General features: G+C 51.3%; 6 protein-coding genes and 1 pseudogene across 7 annotated transcripts, besides 1 other annotated feature; 2 read left to right on the top strand and 5 right to left on the bottom strand.

Annotated features, from left to right (window-relative positions):
- Window positions 1–193: 193 nt before the first annotated feature.
- NCS57_01210700 (uncharacterized protein) lies at window positions 194–1,315 on the bottom strand (the record flags this gene model as incomplete). Its single annotated transcript, XM_053061788.1, has 2 exons — window positions 194–848; window positions 912–1,315. 2 exons carry the CDS (start codon window positions 1,313–1,315, stop codon window positions 194–196), a joined length of 1,059 nt encoding a protein of 352 aa, XP_052908316.1.
- A 761-nt stretch (window positions 1,316–2,076) lies between these two features.
- On the bottom strand, window positions 2,077–3,754 carry NCS57_01210600 (uncharacterized protein; the record flags this gene model as incomplete). Its single annotated transcript, XM_053061787.1, has 3 exons — window positions 2,077–2,850; window positions 2,901–3,062; window positions 3,113–3,754. 3 exons carry the CDS (start codon window positions 3,752–3,754, stop codon window positions 2,077–2,079), a joined length of 1,578 nt encoding a protein of 525 aa, XP_052908315.1.
- Window positions 3,755–4,518: 764 nt separating this feature from the next.
- On the top strand, window positions 4,519–5,655 carry NCS57_01210500 (uncharacterized protein; the record flags this gene model as incomplete). Its single annotated transcript, XM_053061786.1, has 1 exon — window positions 4,519–5,655. The coding sequence occupies one exon, from the start codon at window positions 4,519–4,521 to the stop codon at window positions 5,653–5,655; it is 1,137 nt and encodes a 378-aa protein (XP_052908314.1).
- A 172-nt stretch (window positions 5,656–5,827) lies between these two features.
- NCS57_01210400 lies at window positions 5,828–8,189 on the bottom strand (annotated as a pseudogene). The gene is made up of 7 exons: window positions 8,068–8,189; window positions 7,686–8,014; window positions 7,104–7,636; window positions 6,777–7,050; window positions 6,547–6,725; window positions 6,322–6,499; window positions 5,828–6,273 (listed from the first exon to the last, which is right to left on the bottom strand).
- Window positions 5,828–8,189: a sequence feature.
- Window positions 8,190–8,759: 570 nt separating this feature from the next.
- NCS57_01210300 (PepX-C domain-containing protein) lies at window positions 8,760–10,385 on the top strand (the record flags this gene model as incomplete). The annotated part of the gene is made up of 1 exon (XM_053061785.1): window positions 8,760–10,385. One exon carries the CDS (start codon window positions 8,760–8,762, stop codon window positions 10,383–10,385), a length of 1,626 nt encoding a protein of 541 aa, XP_052908313.1.
- A 638-nt stretch (window positions 10,386–11,023) lies between these two features.
- Window positions 11,024–11,865, bottom strand: NCS57_01210200 (uncharacterized protein; the record flags this gene model as incomplete). Its single annotated transcript, XM_053061784.1, has 3 exons — window positions 11,024–11,229; window positions 11,281–11,346; window positions 11,397–11,865. 3 exons carry the CDS (start codon window positions 11,863–11,865, stop codon window positions 11,024–11,026), a joined length of 741 nt encoding a protein of 246 aa, XP_052908312.1.
- A 1,780-nt stretch (window positions 11,866–13,645) lies between these two features.
- Window positions 13,646–14,362, bottom strand: NCS57_01210100 (PRK domain-containing protein; the record flags this gene model as incomplete). The annotated part of the gene is made up of 1 exon (XM_053061783.1): window positions 13,646–14,362. One exon carries the CDS (start codon window positions 14,360–14,362, stop codon window positions 13,646–13,648), a length of 717 nt encoding a protein of 238 aa, XP_052908311.1.
- Between the last annotated feature and the right edge of the window lie 31 nt (window positions 14,363–14,393).

The raw sequence follows: 14,393 nt of genomic DNA, 5'->3' as shown, positions 1-14,393 counted from the left end.
TGCATAAATGCAAAATTGTCTGCCTGAAATTTCCCAGACAGGATTCAACTGCTTGGCCGTTTGTGGACAGCCTTGTTTCTCATCGTGACGGCCCAGAGCCCGTTTCCGCCCCCGTAAAAGTCAATAGCCGAGCTCCCATGTATTCCTGGAGCCATAGTAGTGTAACCATGTACTGTCATATACTGAGGACTTACTATGTCCCCGGCGTGGACGCATATTGGCGATCTCCGGCCAATCCTCCATGCTCGTGGGTGCTCGCACTCAGATGGTCGCTAGTGGCTGCTTCAAAAGCATCGTGATTAAAGTAGGCTGTCTGAGGAAGCGTTGCATCGTTCTGGGGTTGAATAGGCGACATTGTGCGGGGGGAATATGGTTGAGTGATGGTTGGAGAGCCCACGACTTTCGGATCGGGGAACCTTGAATGAGCGGTGGACTCAGGCAAAGAGCCATGCGACTGATCTCGTCTGCGATTGCGACGCAAGATGTATAGGATTCCCAGGATTGTCAGGCTGATGACGGCCAAACCTCCCACAACACCTCCCACAACCGCGCCAACGTTGAGTCCGGGGGGTGGGGGTGGAGGCGGAGCTGTTTTTGTCTCACTAGGCTCCTCTATCGTTTCGAACGTCTCACTCGGGTCGGTTGCTGTGCTATCGGTGATTGGTGTGAACACGGGGTTAACCCATGTCATGCTCGGCGTTCCGTCAACGAAAACAATGGTCGTGAACTCTCGAGGTTCCTCATCGTAGGTGCTGTACATCGTGTCCGTGCCTCGCGAGTGACTACAGTCCCAGGCGGTAATGCCCTCAAAGTGCCATTCTGCACAGTAGGGGGAACTGGACTCGGTGCTACACGACAAGGGGTTTTAGTTACTGCCTTGAGAAAGGTATTGCGGAGTTGAGATGACTTACCATTTTAAGGTGTAATCGTCTGAGAGACAATCATCGTCGCATATGTCTGTGTCAGTTGCATCTACGCGGTCGAGGCAGGTGATTTGGATTTCCTCCAAGTCGCAAAACACATCAGCGATCGAATCCAATTCCCATGAGCAAGCGGTTGAAGATGGGCAAAAAAACTTGCCCGACCAAGCATCAAAACCGCAGGTCTCATCAGGAGCCACGGTGACAGTGATAGTTCCCGTGGTCAGGTTATCGTCATACTGCCGCCGACGAAGCCCCCGCTCTGGCTCTTCAGAGCGAAGTCGCGCATACTCGAGATTGTTGAATGATGTGAGTGTCTGGGGGGCAAGGGAATTCACTTTTGCAGCCAAAATGTCCACTATGGCGATTGTCTTTGCGAATCTGTGTAGCAACATTGCGTAGGTCGATGGGGGTCGGTGGGGGCATGTAAAGCTGCTGACAGTAACCAGCTGGGAGAATGGCGGGCATTGGCCCCTAAGTAATCCCATGGACCGGAATTTACGTGTTTGGGTGCTCGTCCCTTCATGAAGTGGCTTGCAGGAGCTGAAGGAAGGCCTTCGCCCTCTATCTATTAGCAAGACAGATGCTTTAGCCACCGTTATCGTGGTCTGGTGCATTTTGGCAGCCCTAAATTACGCGGAGGTCGGCTGTGTCTGATTTGAGTCAAAAGCCTGGATTAAGCTTTGTTTGTGGTTGCGGTCCTGCGGTGGCTATTGGCTGAACTCGTGGCCATCCCTCTCCTTGGCCCTTGAAGTGAAGCCGAATGCGCCAGCCAGTGAAGCCTCCATACCAGACTGAGACTACCGAAGGGGCTTTGGGCTGTTTACAGGGCGATTTTCCATTACTTTCGAGCCTGCGACGGATTTTCCCGTACAGAATCTCCTCATTTTGGTTCACGTGGATTAAGCCACACGCCCAGTTCATATGGGATTCTAGAGTGGTCTTCCTCCCTCAAGACTAGGCTTGGGCATAGATATTACGTGGGCTTCCTGACCTGTCACATTGTATGGTTTCAGGAGTCATGACGCTTGCAGAAGAGATGAGGCAGTTCGTGGGAAAGGGCCGGGGTGATTGAGGTATCGAAATTGCTTTCTTTCTGGCTCCTGTCTTAGTGGTAACTACAAATTCCCCCTTCAGACCAAATGTACTGTCTTGCTTAATAAGTATATCGAAAGTTCTTGTTCTCCTTATCAGTGAGGTCATCACGAATGGCGTCAAGACCAGCCGTGATTCGGGTGCCTTCAGAGTCTACGGCGCCGCTCTTTCGGTCGCGTCGCTTGTTTTCAATAGCACAAATGATGAAGTACAGAGTACCGGTGCCCATCATGACTGCAAAACCGCACAGCATTGCACCGATACCGAGGCTGTAGTGAGGGCGCTGGCTCTCGAGGAAGAATTGAGGTCCGACAATGTTACCAATGGCTTGGCCATCGTCAGCGATGAGTTCTTGGAAACGGAAGATGATACACATACCGTAAAAGCAAGCTGCTGAAATCGAGACAAAACTCTTCTTTGTCATGCCCGTAACATTTGAAGACTGAAGACTGAGAGCCATGACCCACGAGACGTTGTAGAAACCCATCAAGTAGACTCCAGCAAGAGAAGCGTCTCTGTTGGCCACCGGATCCAATGTCTTGACCATAATAGCTCCAGCCATGGCGATACCACTAGAGATGACCCAGAAAATGCAACGCATATTGGGTACAAAGAGTGTAACGGCAGTCATCGACGCTTGGGCAACCATGGCAACAGCAGCCTGGGGTGTTGCCATCAGGACAGTCTTGGCTTGCGAAAAACCGTAACCAGAAATGATGAGAGGGTTGAAGTTTGTGATTCCGGCGTTGGTGATGGACTGGGCGATGAAGAAGATGGCCAGGCACCAGTACTTGGTGTCTTTGAGTGCTTCACCGATTTGGCCCCATCGGAGTTTCTTGGCACTGGGTTAGTGAGGGGAACCTAGACTGAGTAGTGTTGACTTACGGTACTCGCTTCTGTTGCAGTTTGGTTCGAGGCGAGTCGAAGCACAGCTACAGACTTGAGCTCGTCGTTGAGGAACCAAGCCTGAGCCGGCGAGTTGGGAAGTAGGAAGAACACCGCGATTCCCACAACCAGAGTGAATGCTCCGTAGATGATGAAGATGTACTACCATCATCAGCCTTCGAATCGGACACATAGTGAGAAAGGACACATACCTTCCAAGTTGACAGGCTTCCGTTGATCCGGCCAATGGCATAGCTCAGGATGCCTCCAAAAACACCCGCAAAAGTGTTGGCCCAGAACGCAGTTCGTAGCGGCTGCTCTTCACGACGGTACCAAGTCGAATTGACCAAAATGAGACACGGAAGGATGCTAGCCTCGAAGGCTCCAAGAAGAAATCGGATCACTGCCAGTCCAGCAAAATTATGACAGACGGACATCAGACCAAGGCTGATTCCCCACGCCATGAGGCAGGCCCCCATATACTTGCCCGCTGGGAACCTATAGATGATCCAAAGGTTGGGGAATTCCATAAAGAGGTAACCAAAGTAGAAGATGCTGCCAAGCCAGCTGTAGTCTTGCTTATTTAGGTTTGTGTCCTCTTTGAGACCGTAGATGGCCGCATAGGCCAACGCATTCTGGCCGAATTTGTGAGCTTGGGGGTTCTCAGGAGACCGACTGGTGCTCACCTTGTCAAGGAATGCCAGTGTCATGGATATGGTTATCAAAGGCATGACGACCAAGTCTGTCTTGATCCGAACTTGTCTGCATTTGGCAGGGCTTGGGACATCGACCTGACCTTCGGCCGTGTCTGAGCTGACAGCCATGTCAAGGTTCTTCTGCAGTTCGGCGTCCATGTTGATGCAAGTGGTTCGTCTTGAGGGATTGGTGTAGAGAGATGCCTAGACCATGGACCGTGGGGTAGACCGCCTTATAACCCCATGAGCCCCGAAAATAATGCCATTTCGAAAGATCAGGATTAACGATGTGGTTGATAGCGTCTGGGGAAGACCCCAGCAAAGACCGGGCCGACATGGAGCTAAGAACTAACAAGGTGGCGAAGGGCGGCCCGACACAGCGATATGATTGGATAATGAGCCGACTTCGGTCGACCCAGGTCTTGAGAATCGGATCTGTATCATCGGCACGCAATCTTTCCAACGTGATAAGCGTGGTGCACTTGTCATGTACCTGATAAGGCGTCAAACCGAGGTGTGATTTCTAATGACCTGGCTTGATAGATTGCATCTTTGGTGGGATAGAGCGTAAATACTGTGATAGGCTTCTCATCGTCGTCTGATCCGACACCTTGGCCTGTCCTGATGGAATGATCGCCATGTTGAGCGTCGGGCCGTATCATAAACCAGGGGCGAACATCGGTCCGTAATGGGTCGGATGCCATCCCCTCAAACCTGAGTCCATAAATCTCGCCTTTTTATCTACAATTGCGTGCTTGGCCTGTATGCTTGGCTTCCCTAAACCGCAATCATCTAGGTCTGGCACATAGACCATCACTCCTACGACATTTCCACTACCCCGAGACTCCAACATGACGGTGGACACTAGTATTGAATGCCACTCCCATGGCGCCATCTCCTGCATAGAGACTCACACAGTCGGGATGCCCTGTCGAATCGTCACCAGGGGCTTCCCACGCCAAACAGGAACCCTGCTAGAGCAAAGATGCGAGGCGGAAGCCAGTTACGACCATATCCGAAAGCGACTTCTCCTTGAACCCCGAGGACATGCAGACATGTTTGGTGCTGTTTTGAGACCACACACTGAGTCTACAGTGTCTGGGGAGGCTCATATGGGTGTGTTCTATATTCACAGGGCGGGTTACAGCAAGATGTGTGGCCATGCCACGCTCGCTGTTAGCAGGGCCCTCATCGACATACATGACCCTGAGATATTCCCCCAGAGACACCTTGTCAAGAACGATCCAGTCACACAAACTTCTACAATCATTCTCCACACACTTGGCGGCCTTGTCAAGGCAACTGTCCCTACTACTGCCGACGGCCAACGGTCAGACCCATCGCGTCCCGTCACCTTTGTCGCAGTCCCATCTTTCGCCATCGCGACGGACCTCAACGTGGCCGTCCCTCCAGAGTATCGGTGGCCGGAGCTTGGCAGCCGAGCCAGCGTCAACGTGTCTCTTGCATATTGCAGCGCCTTTAGCTGCCAGACTCAATTGCACGAACTAGGCTTTCCACCACAGACATTCCAAGGCGGGCCTATTCCATTTCAAGACCTGAAATACGCCGTGTCACAGCTTAAAAAGGCTTTGGGAGAGCCAAGGTATCAAAAGTACTTTGAGAACCCTTCAACTGGTGAATCTGGGTCCTGTTTCGGTGTCCTGATTGCAGATAAAGGATTGGGTCAACGCAGCAAGGGATCCGAAGGCGTAGAGACGGGACTCTATATCTTTGGCGATGGAGTCCTCGACCGATCCCCAACCGGGAGTGTCTCCGCCGCAAGAAACGCCGTTGCATTTGCCAAGGGTGAACTTGGTCCTGGACAGTCGTGGACTTATCACAGCCTCTTGTCCAACACTCTCAAGAGGAAGGAGGGATTCACTGCTACGGTGATACACGGGGAGGGGAGAAGAGAGATTGAGGAGGGAGGGTATGCTGCGGGGCCGGTGGTAGTGGCAGTACAGGGCTCTGCGTATTATATCGGTTTTCACACCTTTGTGGTCGAAGATGAGGATCCGCTGGGCAGTGGAGGGTTCACATACGGACAGATATCCAACTGAAGCGATGCCGAGGTTTCGTAGCTGACTTTTATTGTAAACTGAGCGTGAAAAGTTAAAGTTCTTCTGTTCAAGGAGCCACAATATGGAAATCATAATGAGATGGCTCCACTCATCAAGTTCGCTATTAAAGCTTCGTGTTGTTTCATAAGGAGTAAGAATAGCTGACTCTGATTTAGACAAAATTCTGCAAGTCCAGTCCCTCAGCCAGGGTCAATAACCCAGAAGGCGACACTGTAAAGGAGTCCTGCAGGTCGAGCAAGTTCCATGCCTCCATATCGGCAGCAGGGGAATAGTCCTGCATCATAACCGAGTCATCATCCTGATGCATTACTCTCGGCATATCAAAGAGTCTCGACGCCTCTTCAGATTGTGACGCTTGGTTGTTTGCCTCGCCAGCCTTGACCTGTAGATACGAGAAGAATATCCTCTCTAGTCGCTGCAGCTCCATCTTGCGGATTCGAGCCCCGTGACTGCCCCCTGCTATCATCTTGTTAAGTATCAGGTAGGCAACGGGTAGACTGGGCCGATCTTGTAGCCAGGCAGGGACGACTGAAGCGATGACGTGGAGAATGAAAGCAGAAGAGAAAGCCTCCTCTAGTTGAAAAGGGATGAAGCAATCTGACATTGTTAATATGCATGGCTTGCTTCTAATGGAAGATGACCCACCAAGCTGATCCGCATCACTCAAGTTCTTGAGTGTGGCGAGAATGGTTGATGCAGAGTCCACACATGTTTGCAGCAGAGAAGTGACTGGGCCCTCGGGTATGGACTCGTCTGAAACGCCCTGGGCGAGATGTTTCTGCAAGACGCACATGACGAGAGGACGCGTTGCCAGCACGATACACTAGTTGCGTCAGCGACCTTCATCCGCGAGCGATTGTCAAGACGCACGTGGTGATAAGACAGAAGCAGACGCGTCGCAATTCTTGATGACGACTTGATAGTGGTGCCGTGGACGTTTGTCTGCAGGTATCGGTTGAGTTCGCTCGACAAGTTTGCAGTGTTGTGCAACATTGACTGAGTTTTTTTCACTAGAGTATCGCTGACTTGTGTATCTGTCCCATATACGCCTGATTTATCCTCGTTAATCCGCCATCTTCTCGAACATGGGGCAAACTCACCCGCTAGAATCTCAGCTGTCAGGCGTGAAAGGCGAATGTTGAGTGTCATTGCAAGAGCCCAGGAAGAGTCCACAGTCTCCGATGGAAGTTTTGCAGTGATATCCTCATCACGTATGGAGCTCGGTGCTCCTACCAGCGTCGAAAAGTGCCGATCGAGGATGTAGGTGGCCCAGAACATGGTGTTGCAGCGCCTGGAGTGAGTTGCTCCAACTTCAGCTGGAGACGCGTGTCTGTGAAAGCCTTCTGAAGTACATATACGAAGAGCCTGGCCAATCTTTGTAATGATTGTGGTCAGTAAGGAGATCAAGATACGAAGGATCAACCTACTGTCTGAAATGCCTCTAGCCTCAGATCCAATGATTGGAGATAAAGCGCTGCTAGACATAACGTCTCGACTGCTAGTATCGAGTTTTTGTTGACACGGAAGAAGTTGGGAATCAAGGACATGGCCCGCGATGCATACTGCGTTCCTGGTGTAGCTGAAGCTCCTTTCGAGTTCGCAATAGCTTCCCCAAAGGCCAAAACGAGCAGAAACTGCGCGTACCAAAGCCTTGAGCGCTGGACCTCTGCAGCCGGATCGCTGTAAAGGTCATTTATCCGCGCAAAGAAGACTCCGTCGTCGAGGATAGGCGATAGAGTGCCCAAGTGGTACTTGACTGTGTGAGCTAGGAAGGTCGCGTAGTCTTGTGCTGGTAGGTCGTTGATGGCGGGCGACTCGTCCGCGCCGAGAGGAGTCCAATTGAGATCAAACTGCGCGAGCGTCCAGGGATCTGGGGGTACATGATGTTCGGGGAGACGACTGGCGATTAGGGAAAGGACGCGTCGACAGAATGACCAAGACGAAGTTGGTCCCAAGAACCCTGATCAATGAGAACCCGCGACAAGAACAAGATAGCCAGGAAGACTTACAAAACTTTCCGTCTGATCCAACTGCAAACGTTTCATCGCCACCAATGAGAGGGTTCGTGTTAAACTCTGCATTGGATGAGTCGGTGGCGGGAGTGGGAATCCCACTTCTCTCGGGCTGCAGCGACGGCAATGTCGCTGATGGCAAGATGGCAGCTCGTGCACTAGTGGAGCCATACGTTGGTAGCCCTGTCTGACTGCTGCAGTCTTCCTCTTGCCCCGGATTTGATTCATCCGGTGTTGCTCCCTGATCGCGTGAGGCGAGCTCGGCGTCGGCCCGAGGTCTGGGGGATTGGTCGTCTCGTGCTCTGCTCTCCAGTGACCGTAAATAACTGAATACTGGGGTTAGTGATTCCATCGCCATATGCACAATCGAATAATCTACCTCCGGGAAATGGAAACACGACTTTCGCTAGACTGAAAATCGCATGTCTTGCGCTTCCGTTGACACCGGGCGCACGGGAACGTGCCGGAGCAGCGAACCTTCATGTCCCGACATCGGGAACATCTAAAATGTCATTTAATTGAGTTTTCTCTCATATATAGGGTATCAATGGCTCACGCTTTTTGACATCTTTGATTCCTACGGGTGGTATTCTCCTGCACGGGCGACATGGTGCCTATCAGTTGCAGTGCGGTTTGGAAGTTCGGGCCGATGGCTTGGAGAACGGGGCCGTGGGGTTTTATACAGCGAGCCGCGTATCGTGTTTTGCAGGGGAATAAATGCTTATCTCAATCCTTGCAAGCTAAGCTTATCAAAAGTTAATCTCTTATCGATCCGCCACTGGCTAAGATTTAGGCGAGAATAGGGTAACTCGACATTCACACCTCTGATCTTGATGCTTAACTACCTCTACCCATTCGTCAGACAAAGCAAAAGTAATAATAATTTCCTCAGCTCATAGTATTATTATCTAATTACAAAGTAATGCAAACCTCAATGAGGTGAAAGAGTCAGGTGACTCAAGGTAGCATCTGTCAACCTTAGCGGCTTGGCTCGATTTATGGCAGCCTAATTCTCTGATCTTTACACGTCAGCCTCTCTCTCCACGTACATTATCCCATTATCAAACAATCATGGCTCAAAGCCGCGGCATCATCAACACAGTGCTGGATCGCTCTATTGGGTGGCTCTTTGGGCTACCTTCGGAACGATGCGGCTACACCACCGAGACTGTTTCGATCCCACTGAAGGATGGCGTCATCCTAGCAGCCGACCTGTATAAGCCTGCCGGCATGGAACCCCTCGGAACTATTCTCGCCCAGTGTCCGTACGGTCGAGGTATTTTCATGGCCGCTGGAAACGCTCGCATATTTGCACCGCGGGGATATCAGATTCTTCTTGTCAGCTGTCGCGGAACCTTCGGATCGACTGGGGACTTCAACGGAGGCTTCTCGCAGCTTGAAGATGGACAAGAAGTTGTCTCGTGGATGCGTGAGCAGCCGTGGTATACAGGGACTTTCGCTACTATTGGTGCCTCGTTCATGGGCTACGCGCAATGGGCGCTTCTCCGTGATCCTCCGAAAGACATGGTCGCTGCCATTATCACCATCGGTCCACACGATTTCGCTGAAAGCAACTGGGGAACCGGGGCACTCAGACTGCAGCAGCGCCTCTCCTGGGCTGATCTTATCGTGCATCAGGAAACGGCCACTATGAGTGATCGGTTAAAGATGATGGGAAATACCAGGATCGCTCCAATGATGAACGCAACGCCGTTGCAGGAACATGTGGATGCCTATTTTGGCGACAAAGCTCCATGGCTCACTCACTCGCTCACGCACCCGGACATTACGGATCCAAGCTGGGCATCACAAAGACATGCTGAGGCCCTTGAAAGGGCGGATATCCCAATCTTGCTCATCTCAGGTTGGCACGACGTCTTCCTAGATCAGACCATGCATCAGTATCAACGCTTGCACGGGCGAGGGTGCAACGTTGCGCTCAGCATCGGCCCTGGAGCTCACATGGATGTCCAAAACGGCGACAGCAATCGTGACACCTTGGACTGGCTCGAGAAATATCTTGCAGGCAAGGAGGGTGTCGAAAGGAAGTCACCGGTTAGAGTTTGTCTTGGAAGTCCTGGTCAGGGGTGGTTAGCGCTCCCGAGCTGGCCTCCACAAACTACACCTTCAGAGTTTTACTTGCACCTTGATGGGGTTCTCGGACGTTCTGCACCTTCGGAGGAAGCATATTCCTCCTTCACTTTCAACCCCGAAGATCCTACACCCACTGTTGGAGGACCTCTCCTGACTGGTGGCGGAAGCACCGACGACACAGCACTAGCGGCCCGAGACGACACCCTCGTGTTCACGACGAAAGCATTGAAGAGGGAAGTGCTACTCCTGGGTCAACCAGTTGTCAAGCTGGAGCATTCCACGGATCGACCCTACGCCGACTTGTTTGTTCGTCTTAGCGAAGTAAACGCAAAAGGCAAGAGCCATAACGTGACGGAAGCATTCACACGGCTTCCAGTGGAGAGGGACAGTCGTTCAGTGACTATTCCAATGCGGCATATTGCTCACAATTTCCCCATAGGCTCGATGATTCGTCTTCTTATTGCGGGAGGGTCTCATCCCCAGTTTGCTCGTAACTATGGATCAGGAGAGCCACTCGCTACAGGGACAACCTTGATTCCTGTGAAGCACACGGTCTATCATGGCACTCAAGGGATCTCATCTATTGTTCTTCCAGTTGGCTGAGTGCCTTTGAATGAAAAGACGCAGTAGCAACGACGGGCAAAGTTGGGCTTTCGGTTACGGATGGTGAAGAGTGATGACGATTCCGGTGCATGGCACGTATAGGTAAACACTTGGCGGGATAACCCAACTCTGCGAGCTCAACATTTTATTATATGGCCATGTATGCTAGCTTTCCTACTACTTGTTCAATTAATTCTTAGTGTGCCTGAGTCTTATGAATACCGGGTGGGTTCTCGGCGTGGGTTAAAAATGCGGTGAAAAGTTAGTACGCCCAGAACGTCAATCAAACTGAATGACAACCATAAGAATATCAAAACCCCAAGTTATAGCAGAGCAGGATTAATTCACATTAATTTCAAGCCGTGATAATTACGTGCCTCTGTGGATTCGCCTCAGACAAGTTGTAGCGTTTCACGGCTCTTTTAAGGTGACAGCGAGTCGGGATTAACCAGGAGATATATTGGTCTAGCTAGACAAGACTACCGTTACTTGAGTGCTCTGGTCATTGTTGGTAGAGATCGGCAGTTCAGTACGGAGAACAGAAAGATGAGAGTTGGGTTGTAGAAACCCGCTGAGGGACTTTTCAAGCCATCGGGGATCGCGCGCTCAACAATCCTTTGTAGGCTCCAAGAAGTCGCTTACTTCTTTACGGCACAGTTCCAGATGTGGCCTTCAAGACCGGGAGTAGTAGTGTGGGAAACCTTGCGCTCATAGAGCTGGCAGTTGGTAAGATAGATGCCGTGGAGGGCGTAGGTGCACCAGCTCTTGGAGCTGCAGAGCTTGATGCAAGCAGCCATGGTATCGACGTTGTTGTAGATCTCCTTGGGGGAAGAAGTGTCGTGGTCTGCTTCTGGTTAGTCTGGAAGCTGCGGTGATCTGGCGAGGTATTACTTACAGCGGGCGCACCAGATGCGGTAGTCCCTTCCACTGACGGTAGTGTACTTGGTGTGCTGGACGGGGCCTGGGAAGTGGTCAGTGCAGGGGCTCGTAAGTATCATCTGAATGACTCACAGCTGGAAGCAAAGAGGTCCTTGGAGTCCTCAGATTCGGTCCGAGTCTTGGCTAGCTCAGCCTGGAGGTTGCTCTCGCGGAGAAGGCAAGCAGCCTTCTCGTCCTCGCAGGCCGAACCAAAGGGGTCCGAAGAGTCGGTGAAAGGATCGTAGACATCCTCCTCAACCTTTTGCATGTAGATGGCGCCAGGGCGAGGGATATCCCTGCCACCTTCCTGACCAACGACGCATCGTCGGGTGGGAGGGTGGTAGGTGCAGACAGAGCGGCCAGCGTTCTTGCAGAGCTCGGCGCACTGCTGCTGGGTGGCGATGTTGTTGTGGACATCTCCCTGGCGGACGATATCGCACTTGTACTCGACCATGTAGTCGGGGCCTATCATCTCACGATGGCCGTCGACACACTGGACGGAGGCCTGGGCCTGAACAGCGCCCAGGGCAAAGGTGAGAAGATAAGCCGCCGAAGCCTTCATGGTGAGCAGAGTGCGATGTAAAGTGTTTATGTGTTTGTAGAGAAGAGTGTGTTGTGATGATGAGAAATCCTGGTTGAGAAGGGACCTCTGGGGATTTATATACCCATTTTTGTCAGTCTGTGTCGTTATTTCTTCCAAGTCTTGTCGATGATATCACATGTCTTGCATCTCCTTCCTGTCTTGAGATTGAAAGTATTGTTCACCGCTTCATCTGCGTTCTGGCTATGACTGGCAATGCCGTGAACGCCCGTAGTGTCTGTTTTGGTTCATCCTGCAGCTTGTGAATCTGCTCATACGGGTCGCCAAAAGTTACTCCGCTTTCATGCTTTACTTTTGGATCAGTATCCAAGTCATTTCAGGGATATCCTGGACGCTGATCAGTCAATTGACGTTTGCATTCCTTAAGTGCGACGTATCTCCCAGTACCGATCCTCGTTGTTGTCAGGTTTGTGGTGTATGTTGCCATCCGTTGGAATACCCTCAAAGTACGCTATGATACATACTAGGGCTTGGAGATGGATCAGCCTCATCTCATTAAACTTGAGGATTGTGGGTATGGATAAAGCACACTCTGGCCTCCAGAGATTTCCACAGTTCTTGAGTGGCATATGGTATTGAAGGCTTGAGACATGGGAACTCAGATTGCCATGAAATCAAGTAGGTAGATCAAAAAGTGGCAGGGTTCTATCACTGGATACGGTTGAGCCAAGAAAACTATGCTATCACAAACGGGAACAGCATTATGCGCCATGTCTGAACTCTAGCCTGCATGACCCGTGTGTCTGTTTACGATCGCCCATGGCCTTATACCTAGAAAGGACTACTATTGAGGTGTTATTCGCTGATTGTCCAATGGATGCCATGGCATCTGTGGAGTTGTCTCGGGGGATCCCTCTGTTGATCTGCATGGTAGCTTCCCCGAGGGCTTGTTCTAGGTGAAACTGTATCTCTTCAGTTGCGCCTCTTCCAGCCATTGTATCTTGTAAACAGCCATCCAATTGGTGATATCCACCTGAAAAAGAGCTATCATAACGCCACATCGTCGTGCCGAAGGGTTTAGAGACAATGTCTTGGGACGGCTCTGGTCCCCTCATGTTGGCACTGGGAGACGCAGCGAGCCGTTCCGCGGGTAGATGAAAAAAGCCCGCAACATTCCAGTACTTACGAGAGAAGATCCTTCATAGGCCACTCGGTACGTCGGGGCGTGCATGGCTTGTCTTGCCCGCAATGTCTCTACGGGCTGGGAATCCAAGTCCCAAACACAAGGGAGAACAAGTCTTAGCGACATCCGGGTCATTCCATCGCCAAGAAAGAGTCCTAGGGAGGACTTTGCGGGGAAAGCCACAATACCACCTTTTGATTGAGTGTCTGGAGTTTGTCGTGGCGGCATGTGCTCAGATCGGATACCTTAGAACTACAAGAATGCGGAATCCCCAAGGGCGTGACTGTCTCTTGGCAGATCTTGGAATTCAAGATCCGTGGACGCGGGGTAAGGGAAGCTTTTTTGAGTGACGGGAGGAGAGATGTGAGGATTGGGTCATGGAGACCACTGTGGACCGGAAGTGAGACCGGAACAACGAAAGGCTGCTCAAGATTTGCACAGGGTTTCATGAATAGCGTATAGGTCTTTTATCATTATGCTAGATGGAGAGTTGACATTATCGGCATTAGATTTGCATAGACGAGTGCGCAGATGAGTGCATAGACTAATGCATAGACGAGGTGAAATATGTTCAACTTTAGTCCTATCAAGTACTTCTTTCAACTTGGATTTTCCCGATCAAGAGCCACATGATGGTGAAGGTGCACCGATACAAGACCCGACCTCTACGCTTTCCACTTCTACATCAAATCTTCCCTGGCTGGTGCGCATCACAAAGTCGCTATTTGGCATATCGTTGTTGAGCGTTCGCTCAAGTGCCTTCTCCATCGTACTCTCAATCCCTGCTTTTAAATGGCGATTGGCGATTCTTCTGATGGCGACGTCTCGGTCTACCGTGACCAGCCATCTCTCGTCGACAAGTCCAGCAATGGCATCCCATGGTGCTTCCTTGCTAAGAAGGTAATTCCCTTCTACGAGACAGACCTGGATCTCAGGTCCTATCTTCACGCCATCTGGGACAGGATCTTTTTTCGCATGGTCGAAAGTTGGTGCTGTGATGATTTGGTCAGGTGAATTTTGAAGCCTCCGTATGAGCTCCACGACTGCATCACCATCGAATGTCCAAGGGGCCCCTCTCCGCGCGGTAAGTTCTTTGCTGTTTGGCAACATGCGAAGAGTGTCGAGGGAAAGATGGAACCCATCGGCGGAAATCGATGCGATCAAAGGGCCTTGAGGTAGCCCCGCCACGGTACGGGCAACTTCCTGCGTAATGGTTGACTTTCCAGATCCCGGAGGGCCTGCAACGGCAATGATGACACGCCTGTGACCTTTTGCGCGTTTCTCTTCCCAGATTTGCTGAACGTGGTTTGCCAACGAGTGGTAGGTTGACTCCATTGTAAGGATGGCTTGGCCGGATCTTGGTTGG

Source organism: Fusarium keratoplasticum, chromosome 10 (assembly GCF_025433545.1).
Source record: "Fusarium keratoplasticum isolate Fu6.1 chromosome 10, whole genome shotgun sequence".
Taxonomy (NCBI): Eukaryota; Fungi; Ascomycota; class Sordariomycetes; order Hypocreales; family Nectriaceae; genus Fusarium; species Fusarium keratoplasticum.
Note: the sequence above shows the minus strand (reverse complement) of the source record. Positions and strands in the feature narration are given on the sequence as shown.